Source organism: Crocuta crocuta, unplaced genomic scaffold (genome assembly GCF_008692635.1).
Source record: "Crocuta crocuta isolate KB4526 unplaced genomic scaffold, BGI_CrCroc_1.0 scaffold258, whole genome shotgun sequence".
Classification (NCBI taxonomy): Eukaryota; Metazoa; Chordata; class Mammalia; order Carnivora; family Hyaenidae; genus Crocuta; species Crocuta crocuta.
In genome coordinates this window covers 2,661,964-2,688,873 of record NW_027532842.1, presented here as the reverse complement: position 1 = coordinate 2,688,873, position 26,910 = coordinate 2,661,964, and the positions used below count along the sequence as shown (strand labels likewise).

The 26,910-nt window shown below is 36.6% G+C and overlaps 1 protein-coding gene across 5 annotated transcripts in view; it reads left to right on the top strand.

Annotated features, from left to right (window-relative positions):
• The window catches only part of PAN3 (poly(A) specific ribonuclease subunit PAN3), a 114,658-nt gene that overhangs the window by 12,943 nt on the left and 74,805 nt on the right, over window positions 1-26,910 (top strand). For 4 of the 5 annotated variants that reach the window (XR_013330587.1, XM_077745454.1, XM_077745453.1 and 1 more), the window contains exon 4: window positions 5,238-5,399. The exons of the other annotated variant lie outside the window; for it this stretch is intronic. Coding sequence is in view for 3 of the 4 variants with exons in the window: in XM_077745454.1 (XP_077601580.1) it covers window positions 5,238-5,399 (162 nt within the window). In the remaining variant the exon portion in view is untranslated. The remainder of the gene's footprint in view (window positions 1-5,237; window positions 5,400-26,910) is intronic. 5 annotated transcript variants of the gene reach the window in all.

The following is a 26,910-nucleotide window of genomic DNA, read 5'->3' as shown; positions in this document are numbered from 1 at the left end:
GTTTGGGGTCTGTTTTTTCCTAGTGAGTTTAGATTAACCACCAATCGTGAATGAAATTATAATCTTCTCTATTTACTTCTCATAATTACAGATATGCTAAAATATTAGGACACTTCATTAGGGAAGACTGCTGTGAGCTGGAAGAGGTTTTGTTTTTATTTTATTTTATTTGAAAATATTTTTTAATGTTTATTTTTGAGAGAGACAGTGTGAGTGGGGGAGAGGCAGGTAGAGACACACACAGAGAATTCAAATCAGACTCTATGTCCTGAGGTGTCAGCACAGAGCCTGACGCGGGGCTTGAACTCATGAACTGTGAGATCATGACCTGAGCTGAAGTCGGACACTTAACCGACTGAGCTTCCCAGGCACCCCTGAAAAGGTTTTGTTTTTACAGTTTTATTTTTATTTATTTAAGTAATCTCTACACCTAACGTGGAGGTCGAACTCACGGCCCTGAGATCAAGAGGCACATGTTCTTGTGACTGAGCCAGCCAGGTGCCTCTAGAAGATGCTATAAAAGAAATGCATGTTTATTTTCAAATAAATATGTAGTCACTTCTGGACCAAGTGTTTCTATTAGTGGACCTGAGACCTTCAGGAGTGGCAGGAGGGAGGTTGCTAAGTTATTATAGTAAAAGGTAATAAATTAATACATTTACTAAGCGTTATCTGAATGGAGATAATTCATATCTATACCTACCTATACACTACCATTTTCTAAGTTACGTGAAGATGTTGTGACTAATAAAATGCAAATCATTTAAAAGTGTCGGTCATATTACTTTAAATCCTCATTCATTGTTTTAGAAGTACAAATAGTGAATGTTTTTGATGTTTGAAAGGGTTTCTTAAAATCCAGGGTATTGGAAACTTTTTGTACTATGATATCAATGTAATGATTTCTATAGTTTATTACTAATTAGTTAATGATACATAACAATGTATGGCTAGTAATATGAGGCATTGTTCAAGCATCGCTGTTTTGCAGCTGTACCAGAAGAATTGTGCATGGAAAAATTGGTCTGTTACTTGGTGGCTTTAACTACATTTTTTATACATGCAGTGGTATTTATAGATTTTTCTTTGGCTAGAGTGTGAACTTTTTTAGGGGGAAGAGAATAGATCTTAGCTTTGTATTTCTAGGAAGAAGAGCAAAGAGCCTTATGCTTAAATGTTGAGTGAATGAATGAATAAAAGCGCTGTGTGTGTCTACGCTTTTGAACTCAAAGAGTCCTAAAAATTAGCTTTTATTATTCTTTATTTTGACGTGGAGACTTAGCTCGTTTGTAAGGAGCAAAGGAGGGTTTCCTTTAGTCTTAAACCATTGGAAAGGGCTTTTATGGACTAGGTCATGAAATTTTGAAGAGCCGTAATTTAAAAAATTCTGTGGAAGATATGAATAATGGTCTTGAAGGCTCTAAGTATGTAGGTTCCAATTCTGTTGAACTCTTTATTTCCAGGAGTAGCCTCCATTTCTGTCTGGACCATTAGTTGTCTTTTTATCTAGGTCTTTTCTGTAATATTCTCTAGAACTTTACTACTAAAAGTGTGCTCACCAGACCAGCAGACTAGTAGTCGTGGGAGCGTTAGAAATGCAGAGTCTTGGGGCGCCTGGGTGGCTTAGTNTTGGGCTTCGCTCTAGGTCTACTGAAGCAGAATTTTTATTTTAATAACACTTCCAGAAGATTCATAGGTTCATTACAGGTTGAATACAAAACGATCCTTGAATACTTTTGTTCAAGCCTAATGTGTTTTTTTAAATGCCTAATAAAATGGGTAAAACTATTTTCATCTACTCTTACTGTACTGTTTGTTTGGATTTTGTGAGGAATGATAAAAAGCATTCACTCTTGTAGTGAATCTTGAGATTTAAAGTAAAAATTGTATAACTCTAGAGAGAGGGAGACAGGGAGGAACAGTTTCAGGATATTTTCCCACAGGAACAGAAAGAGATTGGGAATTTTGATGTACAGTGTGGACTTAACTCAGAGGTAGGCCAGAAAAGCTGGTTATTTACTGATTAAGACAGGACACTTAAAAAATACTTCCATTCCATAAATAGAATTCCCTGGAGGGGCAAGGCTATCAAGAATGGAAGATTAGCAATGGACTTAACTGTTTTTGACTATCAACAATCTCAAGAGTGGTCTAGGAAAGGGAAAAGGGCTTTTGCTTGCTCTGGAGGGGAGGGGCTTGGATCTTCCAGAACTCAGAATTTTAGGGGAATAACTTTAGGGATTAATAAACATTTCCCATAAAATTTTGTTTGCCCCCTTTATTTCCTTCTGTTTGACTTCTCCAGTTTCCATAGTCCCCACTTTCAGTGAGTCACCAATAGTTGTTTTTAACCTAGCATGTCTCTCCCCAGCCAGGCCTAGCTCCATAGTCATTGCAGTTCCCTTGAGTTCACATCCTTCATCTAGACCAGTGGTTCTCACATGGGGGCAGTTTTGTCTCCCTGCTCCCAGGGCGCATTGAAGATCTTTTTGGTTGTGTCACATCTGGGACCGTGGGGCTACTGGCTTCCAGAGGTCAGAGGCCAGGAATGCTGCCAGAACATGACTCAGTGCCCAGGACTGCCTCCACAACAAGACAGTTGCCCAATGTCTGTGATGCCGAGGCTGAGAAACCCTAACCTGGATTACTGCCAGAGTCCACTGGTCGTCTGTCTGTTGCCAGTTTAGTTTTCATTCAGAAGCTTTTAAGAGTTCACCCCTTTGTCCATGGAATGAAGTCTAAAGTCCTTGGCATGGGATATAGAACAATTTTTTTTTATTGCTCTGAAGCCTCATCGTTTGCTCTTCAAGGTTAGCCCTCTTCTCTAATGTGGACTGAGTACTTGTGGTTTTCCTTTAACATCACACTGCTTGTATGCTTCTGCATACACATTTTTCTAGCCTACAGTACGTCTCTCTCCCTCCCTCCCTGTTTCCATCAAGGCACACTTAACTCCTTCAGAACTGCTTAGGCATTTGGCTTCTCTGTGAACCCTTTGTCTCTGCCCTATTGGTACCTTAATTATATATGCATTTATTATATCACAGTGAGGATGTTGTGTTTGCATGACTTTGTTACCTACTACATTATATCCTCTTTGAGGGAAAGGTTTGTGTTTTATTCATCATTGTATTCCAAGTATTTAGAACAGTTCCTGATACAAAAAAATCTCTTAGATGTTTAGTTGAAAATATGTTTTCTTCAAGGGATCAATAATAGTCAAGATAATTTGGGAATTAGCTTACAGATGAGAGTTTACTATAATTTATGTCCTATAAATTAGTTGAGACTTCTACCCTCGTGGTGTCTGTTGCTGCCATCCCTTTGCAGGTGTCATTTTGTCTTCTGTTGCTTCTAATGATCATTTAAATGGTATTGATACCTTAGGTCTTTTCATTCAGTAGCACATAGAAGGTTTTACTTTTGAATTAGATTTTAATCTCTGGCTGTTTATTGAGGAAACTTAAATCTATAATGGCACACATTTGGGGAAGAGTCTATTCAAGAGTAGGGGTGTTAGGCTAATTACAGGTCTTTGAGGGTTGGGGTAGGGAGAGAAGTGGTGAATTCCTCTTTGGAAAAACAAGAAACAGAATGAGAGCTGTTCGGAAGGGAGAATGCTACATTGGATTTATGTAAATGCTTTTTTTTCTGTGTTGCTTAGTGCACTGGTATAAGAAAATAAATTGCTGATGGTAATAACCAACTCAAAAGCAAGTCTGAATTTGAAATTATACAAGGCACCTGGAATTCAGTTGCCTTGTATAAATCCTATCTGGCAGGTTGTGTTTTGTTTAAGTAAGTATTCTTTGATGTGTTGAACTTTTCTGATAATTAGGATAATCTTTAGTCCAGATGTTTTCTAAAATACAAATTTAAAATTAGTGAAAGCTTCATTAAGGTGATAGTATTTTTGCTGTGTATCAGAGTTGTGAGCGATGTTACTGGAAATAATTTCCTTTAAAATTCTTTCATTTATAGTATTGTTCGGATGAGTACATTATTATTCTCATCCACAGAAGTTGCTCGTGATGTAGACATAGAGGGTAATTGAATTGGCGCGAGATTGCATAGAGGTGGAAATATTTTAGCCTCATGAAGCACTTATCCACTGCTATTAATTATTGGTTTGGTGGGTAGTTTAGTTGCCTTTCTTATGCAAGTTTAATTTTTTCCCCCTTAAATCAAAGACTATTAGCAAAGGCCCATTTCTGTAGTTAGAATCTAATTTGCATTGAATAATTTCCATAGGCATTATTTGTAAGGTTATTTTGAAATTTAGAAATCAAGTGTTTTCTTCAAATGGGTTGTCTCTGCTAGCCACATTTATATTTTATGTATTTATCTGGCTGTGACACTTTTTCTGAAGACAATTAATTTTAACCATTTGCTTCAGCAGACCTATGACAGAACAGTGAGTAAACTTAGATTTTGTTTTTTCAGGTCTTAAGTTAGTTACCTTCCCAAGAATGTACCAGCATTCCTTAAAGGGAAAAATTATATATACAAAAAGTATATAGTAATTTAGTGCAAATTTGCTATAAATATGAGAGGTAAGATGGTAAAAACTGTCATTAACTTTCATGTATAAAAAAGCCCTGCCAATTACTATTAAGATTGTTTACTAACTTTATTACAGTGTTTGCCAATGAATTTATGCTTTTATTGGACAAGCTGTTCAATATCAGTCTGTTCACATTACTGGTATTTATAAGACCCATGAAATGTGTGTATTTTTAAAAAATTTTTGAGATTACTTCATTGAGTATCTTAAGTTGAATGCCCACTTCAGACATAACGACTTGTACTTTAATGTGCATAGAATTTTAAAAATTAAAAAAAACCTCAAATCTATTTCTTAGGAATTAGCTGCTGCTTTTAAGTGGGGGTAGTTCCTCAGTTAGAAATAAGGTAGCAAAATGGGGAGCAGAAAAAGATAGAATTTGGAGAATATTTTTGCTTGTATTTTGTGCCCTTGAAGCATTTCTTCATATTGCAGTGAGAATAGGTAAGTGCCAGTGGAAAAAATTTTGCAGAGCATGTAACTTTGCTGGTAATTTCTATACGTTAAAGTTTTACAAGGTGGGATTATAATGTATATCTCTNGGAAGTGTCTTAGAAAGTTTACTTGTTTCCCATTCCACCATTCCTCATACCCTCTGTGTGTTAGTTGTGTTAGTTTAGGTTAGTGTGGGGGATGGTAGGAGTGGCCTGGTGTCTTTCCTTCTTTTTCCCAGCCAAGGAAGTACCGCCTGGGGATGCTGGAGGAGAGGCTAGTTCCGATGGGATCAAAGGCACGAAAAGCAAAGAACCCTATTGGCTGCCTTGCTGACAGGTGTAAATCAGGAGTACCCATCAATATGGTTTGGTGGAACAGAGTCACAGAAAACAATTTACAGGTAAAAATAATTTTATTAGACATTTTTTGAAAGTGAATATCTTGGCTGCTTTCTGTGTCTGTGTGGGGTGGTGGGTGTAAGACTGGATGGCTTAGTTGATATCCTTAGGTGATTTTTTTTTTTAATCGAAGTAAGATTAGTGGCCCATTAACCAATTATTTTCTTTGGTGGCTCTTTGAGCTTTCTCTGATTATAGTAAATTTCCCTATTCTTTTATGAGATTTAGTTTATCCCTTTTGGATTTTGTTAATAGTTATGAGTTCAATTATTTTTAATACACAGTTATTCGGGGTACTATATTCAAAAGTCATTTTAAAATTTATTACAGGAAGTCTCATTTATTTGCAGTCTCAATAACAGGAAGCTTCATATGTTGTCTTTTTGTACAGTTTTACTACTAAATAAAAATTGTATGTAAACAAACTTGTTAAGTGTTGGTTCTAAAACCAGCTTCAATACTGTGTTGTCATAAAGTTGTGGCAGGTACATTTCAGTCTTTGCCTTATCATTGTTGAATAATGAAAATGGATTTTATAACAAAGCTTAGCTGTTAAGTAAGATTCTGCAGTACCTGTGGAAAGGTTTGAATTATATTCAATTTTAATTTGAATTATAATTAATTATATTCTTCTTTAATAATATTGGTAATGGTATAATACAGATCTGTTAGTCAAAATTTCAGTTTAGGTGGAAGTAGAATATCATTCTCCCCAAACTTGCTGAAAGTCTGCAATCCCACATACATACACCACACACAGAAAACATATAACAAAGTTAACAACTTGTTTTATTTCTGTCACCACCCTTGTGTTATGAAGGGATTCCACAATATTTTGGTCTGTTCGGTATTAATACCATAGCAGTATCTATATTGCCTTGGGCGTAGAAATAAAGAAGTTACTCCAGACATATTGCAAAACGTAGCATTTGCCCCAAATGGAAATTTACATAGTATCTTCTAAAGGTAAGGAAAAACTTGGTGGGGCAGGGAGGAGGTCCACATGATAATATACTTATAGTTTCATTGGAGACTTTTGAATATGTCAATTGTGAATAGTGGTATAGTTCACTGAATTTTATCTTTGAGGTTGGTAGGAGAGAGATTTGATGTTGATTGTTAGATTATTTTTCAGTTTTAAAAAGAAAGTCTGAAAATAAATTGTACCCTAACTGTACAAGAACAGAGACAAGTGGCTTGCAGACTGTGGGGCGTGATGGTGGTAACACACCGGGATGCTGGTAGCACACTGGTAACTCAGCCTCCCCGCAGCGGCCCCTCTTTGCCCAGTGACAGTTTGGAGGTGCTTCTTTTTAGCACAGCTTGAAATACCATTAGGTTACTATAAGAATGTACGCTAGAATTATGCTTTATTTTTGATTAAAACAGGTTATGATAGATAAACCTTTCAATGTTATCTGAATCTCATATTTCAGATACCACTATTATTTTATTATGCTTCAAATAGTTCTTTTCCTTTAAGCACGTGAGGAATGCCTTATTAGCTTGGTCTGACATCGGAAGGGCAGTACCACCTCGCAGTATCAGTGACATGTTGAAGTATTGAAAAATACCCATTTAGTATCTATTACTGTATTTGTGGATTCCTACATTGGGTACCTGTTGGTGTTTATGTAGAGCAAAGAGTATGTCAGTCTCTCTCTCTCTCTCTCTCTCTCTCTCTCTCATATTGGGGTTTTTATCTTCTTGTTGTATGAAGAAAACTAATTCATGTAAATCCATTCTTTACCTCTTTTTTAGTTTTGCATGATGCTTTTTAACATTTTATATTTGTTCACATAAAAAATTTTACACAAAAAACTGTGTAGCCAGATACATTAATCTTTCCTGTCTCATTTGTTTCCTTTCCTTTCCATCTTAGGTCTTCTCAAACTTAAGGTCAGAGAAATACTAATTTATATTTGATTTTAGTAATTATAGCTGTGTTTCTTAAATGGTTATCTTGTGCCAGGCACTGTGGTAAGCTCTTTACATAGATCATCCCTTTTGGTCTTCCTCATAGTAATGACACAAATGTTATTGTCAAATGAAGAAAGTTCTTCAGAGAAGCTAAGTGACATTACAGTTAAGTAATAGTCCGTAGAGGAGTGGGCATTTTAAGTTCTGTCAGACTTTGAATTCTCTTCACCTCTGTGTGATATACCCTCTGATGTACTAGAGCTGTGATTCACTTACTTATCCAGCTAGGTAACTGGACTTCTAAGGAGGAACTTATTTTGGATGAGAGTGCATACATAGCTTTCTAGACGTGGACTGTAACTTGTGCTCCTCACATTTCCATTCGATTCTCAGCGACATGTAATTACCTTTCTTTCTGGATCTGGAAACATCTCTTTACATCTATTTCTAGTCTTAACCTAACACTGTTAGACGTTTTTCTGTTTCAGAAAACAAAAGATAACCAACAAAAACCTTAAACCAAAAACAGCAACAGAAACTTTCTCTGAAGTTTGAAGGTTTCCACCGGAATCATTCATAATTGCATTTAATGTCTTAAGTGTTGGATTTCTTTCAAGTGCCGTGATCCCCCATCTTTTAGTATTTAGTAATTTTTAAAATTCTTTTCCCCAAGAATCTCATGATATGAGAGAGCCTGTTTCCAAACACATGACATTTGTAAAGTAGTGTGATTCATGCTTTCATTATAATAAACACATGCAAAAAAAAAAAGTATGCCTAAGTATAAAACATGCTTGTTAGAGAATCAAATATACTTAATATTTTTCTTAGTTTTTTTGGTAGCTTGGTGGAGGCTAAATTTATTTTACATATGGCTCTTTGAAATACTGATAATGCCCATCAGATCTCCATCACTATGTATGTGGAGTTCCCACTTGAGGGCCCTGAGGACCTTTGGAGTAGTTTCTGTTCTTTTCTCTGATGTCTTGGCCACCCACATAATAACTTCAGTATCTGCAATTTGGCATTATAAAAATTTCACTGAAACTGCTCTTATAGAATGCCAAAGATGATCTTAATGTAGCTCTTTTATCCAGCACTTCGTACTGCTGGCCACCTCTCTGTTTTTGGAACTCTTTCCCCTTTCCAGTCTTGACTCTTTGTTTCTTCGCTGGCTCCTTGGGAGCTCCTTTTCTTGGCTCACTTGTTTTTTGCTTTCCCTTGTATGCTTCAAATTCTTAGAATTTTATTTCTAATAGAACTGTCTTCCGAGTTCAAGACCCAGATTTTTTAGATTTTTTTTTTTTAATGTTTACTTTTTTGAAAGAGGGAGACAGAGCGAGAACAGGGAAGGAACAAAGAGAGAGGGAGACATAGAATCCAAAGCAGGCTCCATCTCAGGCTCTGAGCTGTCAGCACAGAGCCTGACACAGGCTTGAACCCACAAACTGTGAGATCATGACCTGAGACAAAGTTGGACGGTTAACTGACTGAGCCACCCAGGCTCCCCAAAGACCCAGATTTTTTGTGCTGATATCTTTGCATGTAGGTATGTATCCCACTATCACTGCAAATTTGGCATGTCCAAAACTCAGTGCATTTTTCTATTCTCCAAATCTATGGATTATTTTGTGGTGGTTCTTTAGTAAATTACTTCATCATCTTCCCAGTCACTGAAGCTACATATATTGACTTCTTCCCTGTCGTCTCTCACATTCTGCCATTTATTATAAGAAGGAAACTACTGAAGTTTGGCTATCTATCAATTGAAAGATAATACATTGAACAATTCATTTGCCATCATATGAAGGCTGTACTACAGTAATGATATATTATCCTCAATTGACAAACAATGGAAGTTGCAATTTAGAAAAACTTGGGGTACCAGGGTGGCTCAGTCGGTTAGTGGCCAACTTCAACTCAGGTCATGATCTCACAGTTTGTGGGTTTGAGCCCTGAGTCCGGCTCTATGCTGACAGCTCAGAGCCTGGAGCCTGCTTTGGACTTTGGACTCTGTGTCTCCCTCTCTCTGTGACCCTTCCCCACTCACACTCTGTCTTTCTGTCTCTCTCTCTCTAAAAAATAAATAAACATCAAAAAACCTTACTTTTTTTTTAAAGTTTTTTTTTTTTTTGTTTTTTTTTTTTTAATTTACATCCAAGGTAGCATATAGTGCAACAGGATTTCAGGAGTAGATTCCTTAATGTCCCTTATCCATTTAGCCCATCCGTCCTCTCACAACCCCTCCAGCAAGCCTGTGTTTGTTCTCTATATTTTAAGAATCCTTACGTTTTGTCCCCACTCCCTGTTTTCATATTATTTTTGCTCCCCTTCCCTTGTGTTCACCTGTTTCGTATCTTAAAGTCCTCATGGGAGTGAAGTCATATGATATTTGTCTTTCCCTGACTAATTTCACTTAGCATAATACCCTCTAGTTCCATCCACGTGCTCGCAGATGGCAAGATTTCATTCCTTTTGATTGCCGAGTAATACTCCAGTGTATTGTATACCACATCTTCTTTATCCATTCATTCATCGATGGACATTTGGGCTCTTTCCAAATTCTGGCTATTGTTGATAGTGCTGCTGTAAACATTGGGGTGCATGTACCCCTTCGAAACAGCATACGTGTATCCCTTGGATAAATACCTAGTAGTGCAATTGCTGGGTTGTAGGGTAGTTCTATTTTTAACTTTGAGGAACCTCCATACTATTTTCCAGAGTGGCTGCACCAGTTTACATTCCCACAGCAGTGCAAAAGAGATCCTTTTTCTCTGCATCATCGCCAAATCTGTTGTTGCCTGCGTTGTTACTGTTAGCCATTTCGACAGGTGTGAGGTGGTTTTGATTTGTATTTCCCTGATGATGAGTGATGTTGAGCATTTTTTCATGTGTCTGTTGGCCATCTGGATGTCTTCTTTGGAGAAGTGTCTATTCATGTCTTTTGCCCATTTCTTTACTGGATTATTTGTTTTTTGGGTGTTGAGTTTAATAAGGTCTTTATAGATTTTGAATACTAACCCTTTATCTGCTATCTTGTTTGCAAATATCTTCTCCCATTCCATAAGGTTTTATTTTTTTATATAATCTCTACACCCAACATGAGGCTCGAACTTACAACCCTGAGATCAAGAGTCACACACTGCACCAACTGAGCCAGTCAGGTGCCCCCCAAAGTCTTGTTATTAATAAGTGATAGAGCTAGGATTCTAGCCTAGGTCATTTTCATTGTAAATCTGAGATTTTTCTACTATGTTGTCTGCCTCTGATCTCTGTTCTTTAAAATTTTGCAATATCTTCCTCTTCTTTGCTTTTTTTTTTTTTTAACACTACTGACATAGTTTATATAAACCCTAAGTGTATTTTCTAAATAATTTTTGTCAAATCCCTTCAAGATCTGTTTTGCTTATCTAGGAGTATCTCTTTTTAGCCATTTGCACATATTAAATTCTAATCATTTTGAATCTTTCATACCTCATATAACATGAAATATATTGTCACTTCTCTGTATCTTTGTATTCTGTGCTGTTTTAACTGAACCTGAAAAATGAAACTTTCCTCCTTTTTTCTTTAAGAGTTAACTGAAATACTACCTTTTCTGTGAATACTTGCTAAAACACCTTAAAAATAGCTTTTTTTTTTTAACGGTTTCTGTAATACTTGGTGCTGTTTAAGAGTTACCTCATTCTGTTTTTTATTAGGTTTATATATATTAAGTTTTTTTTTTTTTTTTTTGAGAGTCAGAGAGAGAGCGTGAGCATGGGAGGGTCAGAGAGAGAGAGAGAGAAAGAGGGAGAAAGAGAGAGAGAGAGATACAGAATCCGAAGTTAGGGTCCAGGCTCTGAGCTAGCTGTCAGCACAGAGCCTGATATGGGGCTCGAACCCATGAACTGCGAGACTATGACCTGAGCCGAGTTCAGATGCTTAACTGACTGAGCCACCCAGGCGCCCCCATGTATTAAGTTTTACATTAAGTTTTTTCTGTCTACCTTTTCTCCCTGTACTGTAAGTATTTGAGTCTGAGCATGTATTTACTAATATTTTTGTACGATTAATGTATTTTGTCTCTAAATGGTTACTGTTTAATTTCCTTTTACTAAGCAATATATGCAATTTGTGGTAATTTATTCTAATATTTTTAGTATTTAAAAAGTTTGATCATAGGTTTTCTGGGATATATAGCCACTGTTGTTACTATTCCTTAGTTATCATAGAACTGATTAAAACATAGGATAGTGATTTCTTTTGAAATGTTAGAGGATCTTCTAGTTTTTTAAAACTCCAAAGTTTAACATTGTCCAAGTATTTTTGCTATTTTTCAATCTTCTGAGCCTGGCAGTAGTCTTACACTGTTGTTTAGTCCCAGGGCTTCTCAGTTTTGTTTTTTTTTTTTCTCCCGATCTTAGTCTAGATATCAAGCAGATGGTGGATGGAAGGTTACCTGAGACCCCACATCAGCAATACATTATTTTAACCTAGGTGTGAATTCTTTTTGATCTTTTCTTAGTCTTTGCCTAGGATGATTACCCAGTTCTCTGTCTGAAAAATCTATATGTGAATTTCAAAATTTATTTGTTCTGTGATTATATAGTTCAAATACTATTGTTTAGGATTGAGATATTTTGTCACCTGCCTTACAGAATTATGAGGATTCAAATTTCCAAGCCAGTGGTAGATATTAAATAAATTCCCATTTCTCCAATTTCACTTGTAAACTTCATCTTTGTTTTTATTTATTTAGGGTGCTGTCAGTTATATTCAGATGCGTGTGACATCATGATGTGTATATATATATATAGAGAGAGAGAGAGAGAGCGCAAACAAGAATGAGGCAGTGACATTAATTAATTTTCTTTTAGAAGCTCACATTTTAACTCATTCTCTGGAATATTTTAAAACATTAGTTTAAAAATGCTTTTTTTGGAAGGGATAACAGTGTGTTCCCATCTTTCCCATAAGAATTAGGTGTCAGGAAGCCTGGGTGGCTCAGTCCGTTGAGCGTCCAACTTCTACTTCAGTCACGATCTCATGGTTCGTGAGTTTGAACACCACGTGAGGTTCGCTACTGTCAGCGTGGCCTACTAGGCATGGAGTCCGCTTCTGATACTCTGTCGCCCTCTGTCTTTGCCCCTCCCTCACTTGTGCTATCTCTCACTCAAAAATAAACAAACATTAAAACAAAAGAATTAGGTGTCAACTTGAATGAAAGAATGGGAAGTGCATAATTTTGTAAACTTCTCAAGGTATTACTGGTTAAGATTTACTTAAAAGTAATGACGTGTTGGGGCGCCTGGGTGGCTTAGTCGGTTAAGCGTCCGACTTTCGCTTAGGTCATGATCTCGCGGTTCGTGGGTTCGAGCCCCGCGTCGGGCTCTGTGCTGACTGCCAGCTCAGAGCCTGGAGCCTGTTTCAGAGTTTGTGACTCCCATTCTCTCTGACCCTCCCCTTCTCACGCTGTCTCTCTATCTCTCCTAGAAATAAATAAAACATTAAAAAAAAAAATAATGACATGTTAAATAAAATCATATTCATTTTGTCTCCGACCTTTGGAAATGGTGGGGATATGGTTCATAAATTATTAGTGTTACTGTTGTTTTACCTTACCCCCAAAGTGATATAAATGGATGAGAATGGTTAGACTGTTGGGTGTATTAGCGAGGTTCATACTTGTCAACATCACTTTTCATGGCATTTACCCCCCCCTTGTGGTCTGATTAAATGGTGTTTTTTTGTAAGAAGTATTTAATTAGAAGAATGCTTGCATTAAAATCTTTTGGCCCACAAATTCTCCTCTGAATTCTAGTTGCTTGATACTGGTTGGTGCTTTTAAGATCCCAGAGAGGCTTTGGAAACTCACTGGATATACTTCAGTCTTTAGTTACTTGCTGAGTTTTAGTGTTATTTCAGGTGATTTTCAGACTTTAGGCCCTAGGAGATGGAATCGTTTGGGCTTTACGTGGAATGGGTTGGAATTTTATAAGGTTGAAGCTTAAACCTCTCTCTACTCAGGGCTCCTCAAGACTTTGAAGAGTTCTAGAGCAGTGGCGCAGCTAAAATGGCATTAGTATGCACATACTGCTTTCTGGCCTCAGATCTGCCTCTTTTCTCCTTTACAGCTGCTATTCCAAACCCTTAACACACTGCTCACACCTGCTCACCCCTTCTCTGTTACTTTTGAGTAAGTGACTTGGGTTCTTCAGAGGAGGGAAAAAAAGGTCATGAGAATGAATTGTCTCATGTGGCAGCTTTTGACCTGTGTACAGCATTTTCACTCATACCCTTTCTTCCTGTTCTTCTTCCTGTCTCACACAAACAGGTGTTCTTTTATTATATAAACTTCAGAGCCTATCTTTATTCACTCTAACAATGTATTCTTTTATACCATTGCAGTTATAGGCAGTCTCTCCCTCAACAGTGATTTCTTCCTCATAGTTTGTGAACATGCCATGTTTAAGTTTCTTTCACTGTGGGATCCCAGGAGTAAGGAATGGTACATGAGGAAATGTTCTAGGGTCCATATGTTTCAGAAACTGCAATACAATTTGAGAAATGCTTCCTACTTTTTTTTTTTTTTAACTGGTAATTCATCCCTCAATCCCCCTGTTCTGCTGTCACTGTCATGACTCTGTTGGAACTCTGTTTGATAAGGTGACCAAAAGTATCAGTTCTTGCTTGATGTCTCCCTGCTGCATTTGACATTGTTGACCATTCCTCTTTCTTTGAAACTTTTNTTCTAGGAGAGAGAGAGAGAGACAGCTTGAGCAGGGGAGGGTTAGAGAGAGAGGGAGTCACAGACTCTGAAACAGGCTCCAGGCTCCGAGCTGGCAGTCAGCACAGAGCCCGACGCGGGGCTCAAACCCACAAACCGCGAGATCATGACCTAAGCGAAAGTCGGACGCTTAACTGACTAAGCCACCCAGGTGCCCCTCTTAGACTGTTCTTTAATAGTCTCTTCTGAGGACCTCTTGTCTGTGGTCCTTTCTTCAGGAACTCTCCTAAGCTCTTGTCCTTGACTTTCTTCTCATTTACCCTACATAGCGCCCCTTGGGGATCTCAACAGATCTTCATGACTTCAGCTACTCCCTACTCATAGTTGACTTCCAGGTATATATTGTTTTTACCATCTCTGTCCTCTACACTCACTGTAAATACTAGCTTCTTCAGAACATCTTCATCTACGTGGCATGAGACTATGTCCTAGTTATGTCTAAACTGAACATCACATCTCTTCCTTTAAACCTGTTCTTTTAGTCACACATATTTGTACACACTCATTCACAGCTCTGTGCTGTCTGTCTTGGTTATTGATGTCACCCACTTGTCTAACTTGTGAGTTTTTCTGGCTGCTTCCATCTTCCTTACCTGTCAAATCATTCGGCCACTAGGATCTGTTGATTGGACTACTTTGGAATTGTCTAGACACGTTTTTTAAAATTTATTTAAAATTTTTTTTAAATGTCTTTATTTATTTCTGAGAGAGACAGTGTGAACAGGGGAGGGTCAGAGAGAGAGGGAGACACAGAATCCGAAACAGGCTCCAGACTCTGAGCTGGCAGCACAAGGCCAGACATGGGACTCGAACCCACGAACCATGAGATCATGACCTGAGCCGAAGTCAGACGCTTAACCGACTGAGCCACCCAGGCGCTCCTAGACACTTTTTTTTTTTTTTTAAAGTTTATTTATTTTGAGAGAGAGAGAATCCCAAGCAGGCACTGTCAGTGTGGAGCCCTACGCAGGGCTCAATCCCATGAACTGTGAGATCATGACCTGAGCCAAAATCAGAAGTCAGACACGCAACTGACTTACTACCAGTCCAGGTTCCCCTGAAATGGTCTTCACTTTTAACATTACTGAGTTACAGTTTGGGTCTACCTTCATTTCTTATCTGGATTCTTACTGTTGGAGGTTAATATTATCTGGTTTTCTGCTACTGGTCTTAACTTTCAAACCACTACCTGACTGATTATTTCATCTTGTTTCTTATCTTTGTCATCAGTTTTTTGTCATTAGAATAAAATCCAGATCATTCAGGAAGGTACCCAAGGTGTACCAATTGATTTCTCTTATTGCTGTAGACCTAGTGAACTATTGAGTACCATGCTTTCTGCCTCTACCTTTGAACATTGTCTTTGAACATTGCTTTGATTGCTGTGCCCTCTTCTGTGTCTTGACTCTGCAAACTTGTCTTTTAGGATTCATTTCAAGCATATAGTCTTCTGACCTAATTAGTCAGCATTAAGCATTTGTTCACTTTCCCCTAGCACTTACATTGCTCTAATTAAAGTATGTATAACTTATTCTAAAGGCACAGTGTAGATACTTAATATTTCTTGATATGTGGATATTCTGAACTCCTGGGATTGTGGAGCTAGGCTCAGGATACATTCTATACCTGTGAAATGCCAGTCTGTGAGCTTCTAGACCACAGTGCCTGTGTTTTGTATAATTTTCTTCTCCACAGTGCCTAGCACATTGCCTAACACAGTATCTTCCACATATTAGCTGTTGAAATAATTGAATGAGTGAACCTCGATTAGTGAGTATCTGGTGATTAAGAATATTTGGCCTGATGTTAGTACTAAAATGTAATGCTCTGTGCATTTTCTTAAACTATTTTTGGTATGGTTTCATGAGAAAAAGTGTCATTATGGAGAAATAACATGTTGAATCTTGTGATTGAATATGACAGAATTCTTGGTTAGAGAAAGCGCCTCTAAGTAAATTTCTTACTATATAATGTGGCAAATAGGTTTTAGTATTATATATGTATGGATAGAAGCTGGCATAGATATAGAAAACAGAGCTATATAGTAATTCCTGACTCTCTGGAATACTGTGATGGTGTCATTCTCTTGGACTGCTTATTACTTGATCTGAAAGGATATTTTTCTCTTTTCAAGGGAGATTATTATTATTATTATTATTTTTAGCTTTCTTGAGTTAATTGACACATAAATGAGAGTAATATTGAGAACGAGCTAGGTAATAATGCCTCTGTGACCATTAATAATTACTGTGTTTGGGGGACTTTGACATATAAATAACTTTCAAGTGGAAGAGGAGCAATTCATCTGTTTTTGTTTGAAAATGTCTTCTATCTACCATACACAGGTTTTGCTTTTTTATATACATTGATTCTATTGGTCTCAATTCAAATATTGCATATTTTATGTGGATTCTTGTGTAACATCATGCCATTCATGAAGATGATATGCTGAGCAAAGGGAGCTGTGTAAGTGGCTTTATGATGAATAATCTTAAACTTCTTTACAACTTTTTGTAAAAACTGTATATACTTAGGGGAAAAAATTCAGATACTATAGAGAAGTACAAAGAAGGAAGCAAAAATGTCTCCACTTTCCTCACCATCCAGAGATAACAGTCTCTTAACATTTTAGGGAGTGTGTTTACATCCTTTTCTGTACCTGCTCACATGCACACCTACACATTCTCCCTCTTCCCCTCCTCTTAGGCATAAGCACACCGTTGTCCAGAAACAGTTGTTTCATATAATTGCTGTATTTTAGCCTAATTTTTATTTTATTTTTACTCTGTGGGTCTGTTTCCATGGTAAATAAAAATAAACCGATTCACATGATTTTTATGGCTACAAGCTATTGTAGGTACCAAATTCCATACATCTGAATGCCTACTGATAGATATTTTGGTTTACTGCCTTTTTAAAAAAACAATCATAAATTTAAAAATTATGTGTAAAGCTTAACGTGCACAAACTTATGTGTACAGAGATTATGTGCACACGTGTGATTTTCTTAGTTCCTAGGTTTGGGAGTACTAAGGGATGCTTATTTTTCATTTTGATACATATTGTCAAACTGTTCTCAACAAGAGTGTTTAGGGTATTCCCTATTTATGACAAACTTTGTAAAGGATGAACTAATGAGTATCTCTGGAAATTTACATTCCTATTGTTTCAAGATGTTATATATAATTACTTTTGCTGAACTTCTGAAAAAATCTTTTTAACTCTATCATAGTACAGAACTTACTACTAATTGATTTTCATTTGGTAGGTTCTGATGTACTGATGTTTTTTGCTCTAAAGGTAGTCAAATAAGAGAACTTCTGTTTATTTTCTTTTTTTGGGAGAACTTCTGTTCAAAACAACACTGAAGTGCATCTCTTGGAAGCATTAGTAATTGGCTTTCTTACACAGTCTTCACCAGTTTGATTCTGATTTATTTAGAAAATCATGTTTCCTCTATTGGAGTGTTTATCAGAGGGCCCAATTTGCTTCAGAAAAATTTAAAATTGAGATACCAGACTAATTTCACAATTAGTAGTAGTATTTTAGATGTTAACTTATAGGATGAAACTTTGCTCATGTTAACCAGGTCAATTTATGAAATTGATTATATTTTGACAATAAATATAAATTGACCATATTTGGATGTACTTGAAATAAGGGGAAATAACAACCCATTAAATTAAAAAAAATCTTACAGAAATGTGAACTTGTAGGTTCTAGTTAGCTGTTTGACTTCTCCTTTCCATCTCACCTTGTTCCTCTTTATCCTGTATTAGTTATGAACCTGAAGACTGGTAAAAATAGCTCTGAGTTGGGCTTTTCTCTATGTCCTTGGATCTCATCTTTTTATGCCTTTTTAGATAAATTTTATCAGGGCAAAATACTTGAAAGTTCCTGCCTTTCTCCCTCATTATCAGTTTCCCCTCTCCTACCTTCCCAAATAATTCACTGTTCTTTGCCTTGCTAGGAAAAACACACATTCACACACATGTGCACATTGACCCCTTGGACATAAATCTTTTGAATTAGTCCCAACTAGGCTCTTTTGTTAACTCCAAATAGGGAACAATAATAGTGAAGATGGGAGATTGGAGTAGGTTTTAGAAAAAGTAAGTTGGCTGAGATTAATATCAACTTTTATTTCCTTGTTTTTTTTTTATAATTAATTCTGTCAAGAACAGTGGAGACTTGACGTTCAATCTAACTGGATTTCATCTGTAAACTCATTAAACAAAATTTCTCTTCCTTTCTTCCCACTTTCCCTTCCTCTTTTCCTCCTCCTCTTCTATTTCTTTTTCCTTTGCGTTTCTCTTCTATTCTCTTTTATCCTGGCTGAAAAGTAGAAGATGGATTAGAGTTGAGTAAGACTAGAGTCTTGTAGGTCCGTTGAGGTGATGTTGCAGTAAACCTGAGGAGAAGATGGTAGTGGTGTAGAGTAGGGCACTGACGCTGACATGGGTAGAAATAGTTGAATTTGAGAAATATTTAGGATGTAGAATAGATGTCATGACTTGATGCTTCAAAGATATCTACACTATCAAAAGGATAGGTGTGACCTAATTATCTATTTGGGAAAGAAATAATATGGAAAGTACAACAAAACTTGAAAAACCAGGTTAATAGGGCATCTTGATTCTAGGCTCTCACCTTCTTGAATTGTGAGAACATAGATTTCTGTTGTTGAAGCCAATCAAATATAGTATTTTGTTTTGTTTNTATGCTGGTGCAATTTTGATTGGAGTTGTATTGAATGTGTAGATTGCTTTGGGTATTAATGACATTTTAACTATATTCTTCCTATCCATGAGCATGGAATGTTTTTCCATTTCTTTGTGTCTTCTTCAATTTCTTTCATAAGTTTTCTATAGGTTTCATCATACAGATCTCTTGTATCCTTGGTTCGGTTTATTCCTAGGTATTTTATGTTTTTTTGTGCAATTGAATCACATATAGTATTTTGTTATGACTCTAGCAGACTAAGTTAGTGATAAGTTAAATATACGTATTATAAAACCTAAGGCAACTACTATAAGAACAGAGTTAACAGCTGATAAGCGGAGAGAAGAAATAAAATAAAAATTTAAAAATCAGTTAATCCCAAAAAAAGGCAGAAAAAAGCGGAACAAAGATCAAATAGAAAAAAAAGGTAGCAAGATGGTAGACAGCTTTAATAATCACATTAAATGTAAATAGCCTAAATGTCCCAAAAAGAAGGCAGAGGTTTTCAGATTTGATTTAAAAAAAGAACAAGATCCAACTATATGAGGCTGACCAAAAAAACCTACTTTGGACATAAAGACAAACATATGTTTAAAATTATACTATGCACTTGTCAGAAAAGACTAATTTTGTGTATTACTAGTATTATATATCATATATATCATGTACAATATAATTTATACTTAGTATAGTTATTATTACAATGGTAATTATAGTAATGGTAATATACGACTACATATTATCAGTGTATCCGTACTACATATAAAGTATAGTAATACAGTTGGCCCTTGAACTACATGGGGCTTGGGGTAATAACCCTCCATGCATTTGAAAATCTGTGTATAACTTTTGACTCCCTCAAAAGATAATGACTAGTAGCCTAGTGTTGACTGGAAGCCATCCATACCAATAACAGAAATTTTGCATGATATATATTATATATTCTTATAGTAAAGCAAGCTCGAGCAAAGAAAATAATAAAATCATAAGAGATAATACATTTTACAGGTACTGTATTGAAAAAATTATGTGTAAGTGGACCCGCACAGTGCAAACCTGTGTTGTTCAAGAGTCAGCTGTATATATAGTATACTGATGTATGGGGTATATATGGTATAGCTGGAATAGCTGTATTCATGTCAGACAAAGTAAGTAGATTTCAGAGCAGAGAATATTATCAGGAACAAAGAGAGTTGTTAGGAAAAGGGACAGTTCATTAAGAGCATGGATGTACCACTCTTGAAAATGTTTATGTACCTAATAAAAGAGGGTTAAAATATGAGACAAAGACTAACAGAGTTACAAGGAGTAGACAGTGATAGGGATTTCAGTACTCTGAGTGAGTATTAGAAGAAAGACAAAATCAGTAAGGATATAGGAGATTGGAATAGCTCTATCAGTTTGACTTTATGGAACACTCTGGCCCCAAACAACCAAATATATACAAAGTGCATACATATGTACATACATAAGAAGTGCACGTAGAGCATTGACTTAAAACCAGTTCCGGGTCGTGGAACAAGTCTCAGTAAGTTTAATAGGATTCCGGTCATACAAATATGTTCTCTGACCACAGTGGAATTAAATTAGAAATCAGTTAACAGATTTTTGGAGAATTTGTAAGAATTTGGAAACTGAACAACACACTTCTCAATTACTCACTGGGAGAAGAAAGAGGGAAAGTAGAAAGCTTAGTACAACTTTGTAATAGTACAGCTACTTTGTAACTTTCACTTGAATGAAAATGAAGCCATGCGAAAAGTTGTTGGATGCTGCTAACACAGTAATGAGGTAGATTAATAGCACTAAATGCCTAGAGTAGAAAAGAAGAAAAGTTCTAGGTCAAGGACTTTGGCTTCTACTCTACAAATTCGCCCAAATTTGGCTCCCCAAATGGATAAGTTCATGCCCTAATCCCTGCCTGGAACATGCGAATTCTACTTTATTTAGAAAAAGAGTCTTTACAGGTGTAATTATGTTAAGGATTTGGTGATACCATCTTGAATTACTTAAGCGGGCCCTGAACGATGGCAAGTGTCCTGGCTAAGATGGAGGCAGAGGGAGATTACACACGGGAGAAGGTGATGTGAGGCCCTGGACAGAAGCAGCTGATGTGGCGCAGGCCAAGGACTGCCCGCGGTCACCAGGAGCCTGGAGAGAAGCATGGAATGGACTCTGCTCCGGGGCATCTGGAGGGGCCCACCAACAACTTGCTTTTGAACTTCTGGCCTCCAAAAAGTGGAAGAACATACATATCTGTGGTTTTAACCATCAAGTTTGTGGTAATTTGCTATGGTAGCCACAGGAAACTGGTACATATGTACTAGCAACAAATAATAATAAAGTGAACTTTTCAAATTTATGTAATTTATGATAGTATCAGAAATATAAAATCTGGATTGATCTGACAGAAGGTCTGAGGATCTCTACATTGAAAACTTTGAAACATTCCCGAGAAGAATTAAAGAAGACCTAAATAAATGGAGACCTATATCATGTTCATGGACCTGAAGACTCATTATTGTTAAGATGCTGATTCTTACCAAATTGATCTATAGATTCAGTATATTCTCAATTAAAATTCAGCAGGCTATTTAATAGTAATTGGTAAGTTTATCCTCATATTCATATAAACATGCAAAGAACCAATCCAAACTTAAAAAGAAACCAAAAAGATGCAAGACATATACTATCTGACTTCTAGAATTACTGTAAAGCTATAGTAGTCAAGATGGTGTGCTATTGACATGAAGACAGATTGGTGTCAGTGGAACATAGTCAAGTCCAGAAATTAACTTGCTGGTAAATTGTTGATTTTCAACAAAGTAGCAAAGGCTACTCATTGGAGGAAGAATAATCTCTTTTTNACGTGGGGCTCGAACCCACGAACCGCGAGATCATGACCTAAGCGAAAGTCGGACGCCCAACCGACTAAGCCACCCAGGCGCCCCGGAGGAAGAATAATCTCTTTAGCAAACAATTCTGGAATAATTGAGTATGTGCAAAAATATTAGGCTTAGACCTCATACTTTATAGGAATTAACTCAGAGTGGATCTTAGACCTACATGTAAAACATGAAATCATAATGAAATCAGTTCTTTTATAAACTGAACTTCATCATCAAGAACCATATAAGAACCACAGTTCTTTGAAAGTTCCTGTTAAGAGAATGAAAAGACAAATCATAGACCTGGAGAAAATATTTTCATAACACATACCTGACAAAGGACTTCCATCCAGATCTGTCAAATTCCGCAATAGTAAACAAAAAAAAATCAATAAAAATGGTCAAAAAGTGTGAACAGACATTTCACAGTAGAAGATAGAGAATGGCAAATAAGTCATTGGGAAATGCAAATTAATACCACAATGAGATACTACAACACACCTATGAAAATGTCTAAACTACAAAAATCTGACCAAAGCTCATGTTCCCAAGTATGTAGAGCAACTTGATCTCTCCACAGAGTGCTGGTGGATATATTAAGATAGTACCACTACTTTGTAAAACAGCTTACCAATTAAAACTTTTTTTTTAATGTTTATTTTTGAGAGCGAGACAGAGAGCAAGCAAGGGAAGGGCAAAGAGAGGGAGACACAGACTCTAAAGCAGGTTCCAGGCTCTGAGCTGTCAGCATAGGGCCTGATGTGAGGCTCGAACTCATGGACCGTGAGATCATGACCTGAGCCGAAGTTATTTGCTTAACCAACTGAGCCACCAAGGTGCCCAGCAGCTTACCAAGTTAAAGGAGGTTATATATACACGTATTGTGTGTCAAGCCACTGTTCTCTTTGTAGCTTTGTTTTTAATAGCCCCAAACTGGAAACAACCTTTGTCCATCTGATGAAAGGATAAACAAATTAAGGTATATTGATACTATTAAATATTAATCAGCAGTAAAAAAGGAATGAAATATTGGTAGAGGCAGTAACATAGATGAATCTTAAGGTTGCCAAGTGAAAGAAGCTAGGCAAAAACCCAGTGTGTGTATAGGTATATAAGATTCATTCACATTTATTTCTAGAAAATATAGAGTAATCTGTAGTGACAGAAAGCTGATCTGTGTGGAGAGGAATGGGAGGGAGGGATTTAAAAGTTGTGGCAACATTTGGGCATCATGGATATATTCATTATCTTGATTTGGGTAATTGTTTCCTGGTTTTTACCTATGAGCAGAGTTATCATTTTAAATATGTGCAGTTTAGGGGCACCTGGGTTTCTCAGTCAGTTGCTTAAGTGACTTCTTGATTTTGGCTCAGGTCGTGATCTCACAGGTCATGGGACAAAGTCCCACTCAAACAGTGCAGAGCCTGCTTGGGATTTTCATTCTCTCTCTCTCTCTCTCTCTCTCTCTCTCTCTCTCTCTCTCTGTCTCTGGACTGCCCCACTTGTGCGTGCTCATCTCTCAAAATAAATAAACTAAAAAAAATGTACACTCTATTTATATGTTAGTTATATCTAAATAAAGCTGTTAAGAAAAAGCAGGTCCTGTTTCGTTCAGAGTAGAAAGATTACTGATTAAAAACTTAGGCCATTAAGACAAGTAAAGCAAGTTGAGCTCATTATAAGGAATGTATCATGGAAGGTATTTTATGGGTTTTTATGGCTTTATTATGTAATTTAAAAAATGACCAATATTCAGGAACACTAGTGGCTTCTCATCATACATTATACCACCTTAAGGTAACTTTTTCTTACAGACCTTTTTACATATTTGCAATGAAACATTACATAAGACTTTGTTTTTTATTTTCATTTATTACAATCTCCTGTTTCTCTATCAGAATTTTAAAAACCTCTTTTAATGGTTGCACTTTTCATTTTGTTTTGCACTATTTATTAAATTAGTCTCTTAATTTATGGGACTAATTTACTGTGGTCTTAAAGAAGTGTTCCGTTTATAGTGGAGTCCAGCAGAGTATTAAAAATCTGATTTTCGCTTTAAGAATAACAGTTTCCATGGAATCATGTGATAGTAGAAAAGCATAAAATTGTGTTAAACATGAATTAGTGATCGGGGCGCCTGGGTGGCTCAGTCGGTTATGTGTCCGATGCTTGGTTTTGGCTTCAGGTCATGATTTCATGGTTCGTGGGTTCAAGCTCTGCCTTGGGTTCCATGCTATCAGTGGTGTCCTCTCTCTCTGCTCCTCCCTCATGTGCTTGTGCTCCCCCCTCCCCCAAAATACTTAAAAGAAAAACAACAAACAAACCTGAGTTAGAAATCCCTTCATTTGTAAAAATCCAGATAAGTTAGGAAATACTCTTTTCGTTTTGGTTGGGTGGGATGTCTGCACTGAAATGTTAATTACTGTTTTATTTAAAATATAATAACAAGGCTGCCCGGGTGGCTGTCAGTTCAGCATCTCGGATTTCTGCTCTGGTTATGATCTCAGGGTTTGTGAGTTCCAGCCCTGTGTTGGGCTCTATGCTAACAGGGCCGGGGGGCGGGGGCATGCTTGGGATTTCCTCTCTCTTTTTCTTTCTCTCTCTCTGCACCCTCCTCCTCAAAATAAAATAGTAAAAACAATCTTTTAAAGTATACTAACAGTTACAACAGTGCTTTTTAAGCTAAAGGTTGGGACTCGATTTAGTCTATTTTTGTTTAGAGACTACAGGTAGGGATTATAGGTAAATGTCAGGGGATGGTGTCAGTTTATAAAAAGCACTTGGTGGTTTTTGGTATGAAAGTTGCAGTGTAAATTTAAGTATATATGAGAACCTAAAACTCTAGTTTTACTGATAAATTCTCCCAAAGTAAATGTCTGTTACTTGAATAAAAAAATTTTTTTTCATATGCACATTTAGAGCTGTTTAAGGTTTGCTGACAATTAGGATTTAAAATATGAACAAAAAGTGGAAATAGAATTTATGAATATAAATATAATTATCCGTATATGAAGAAACAAAGTTGATGCTACAAGAACATATGTAGATAGTTACGTAAGGGTTATGTAAATCATAGGGCAGGAGTAATATAACTTTTTGTTCTCTTTAGTGTTGTTGAGGTTAGAAAACTTAAACAACCCCAAGTCCTTGAGTCTCTTTCTAGATACAAGTTTCACCTCCTAAAGCTAAAAGAAATTGCTTATTTTTTGATGAACAGTTATTTCATTTTAATGTGATACTGATTTTAGTTAACCAGTTTTGCCTTACTTTTCAGAAAATTATTTTTTTAAACATGTTAAAAGTGGGTGCCTGGGGCGCCTGGGTGGCTCAGTAGGTTAAGCGTTCGAGTTCGGCTCAGGTCATGATCTCAGGGTTCGTGGGTTCGAGCCCCGCGTCAGGCTCTGTGCTGACTGCTAGCTCAGAGCCTGGAGCCTGTTTCGGATTCTGTGTCTCCCTCTCTCTCTGACCCTCCCCTGCTCACTCTGCCTGCCTCTCTCTCTCTCTCTCTCTCTCTCTCTCAGAAATAAATAAAACATTTAAAAAAATTTTTTTTTTAAAAACTGGGTGCCTATGTTCTTTTGTCACTTTATAAAACCCATGTTTATACTTTAAATCCCCCAAATTAAAGCCATTTTAAGAATGTATCTTTTAATTGTAGTTATTATTTTAACTAATTATATCATAAAAAGTATTCTCATTATTATAATTTTTTGTTAATATTTGAAATATTTCTGATAGTTCTCTGATTTCGCTATAAGAATTTATGTTATCTGTTAATAATAGCTCTGTTCTCTTATTTCTGAATTCTGTGGGTTTTTTGTGTTATACCTAAATCCTGTGTAATTGTTTTTTCTGTCATTTAAATCCATGTACTTATTTTTCTCTAATCTCAAATGCTCAGAGTTGAATAAAACCAACTCTCACCCCATCCACTCACAGAAAACACCTTGCCATCTTACATCAGGAGAAAGGAGGGAGGATTTTAGATTTTTCTTTTCACTTCTTAATTAAAATTCACTCTTAGGTACGTTTCTTTTGCATCTGTGATTGTTGAATCTCTAAAGGTTGCAGTTCAGTATGTAAATTTTCTTGGTTAACGTTAAATAACTTCTATCATAATAGACGTGGAGGCCCTACTATTTGTTTAAATGATATTTTATATATAATTTGTTTGGGAATGGCGGAATGACTTTCTCCTTCCTTTCCTCCTTCATAAGATCCTTTAAAAGTCGGCTTTAGGGGCGCCTGGGTGGCTTAGTCGGTTAAGCATCCGNGGGCTTTAAAATTAATTTAAAATAGATTTAATTTAGAGAAGTTCAGCTTTGAAATCAGATAGTCTGTTATTCAAAGTAAATATAAGGTCTAACTGACATGGAAAGTGAGTAATACCTAGTTCTCAGGAATACGCTACTACTTTTTTTTTTCGTATACACACACATACGAAAGTTCTTTGTCTGAACTTGCTGTCTCAGTAATCTTGTAATCCTGAAGTCTCCACCTCTTTTAGGCGCTCTGGACTCTCTTATGAAGCTACAGATTGCTTTTATCTTGACGCTCATCTTCTAAAACAGATTTAAGATGAACTGAAACACACTGATGTAGCTCTGGAGTGATCCTGTTCGTAGCCGTTTGCTCCCTTATGACTAGGGATTAGCATATTGGGAAGATGCATGGACTTCGTTTCTACCCCAGAAATTAAGGAATTGACCAAACTCTTAAAGAACATGCCACTATTTTTGAAAACCTTAGAGTTTGGAAGTTTTAAAAAATAAAAAAAAATATTAAAGTGATAGAGAAGATTTTTTTTTTTCTCTTTGGAAAATATATTTTGGATCAGGACTGAGTTTTCCCCAGAGTTTCATGTCTTAGATGTGGTAGTAAAAGAGGTTTATGTCCTAGTGTGTTTTAGTTAAGCCCAGGTTAGCATGCTGTCTGCATTTCATCACTTTCCATTCAGTGTCAGCTGGCATCTGGCAGGTAGCTGGTAAACTACCATTTGTCTTAGAGTTTAAATTTAGGTCAGCCTGTTGGCTGTAATCTTCCAAATCTAATAATTTGAACTCTAATTTGGCAGCTTGAGTGTCGTTCCTGTTGAAGAGGGAAGTTGTTCTTGGGATGTCCGGGAATTAGTCCATCTTCTTATTTTCTACCTTCTATGGAAATGCATTTTTACGTCCTAATGATCAGTTCTAAAAGATTTTTAAGTGATTAAAT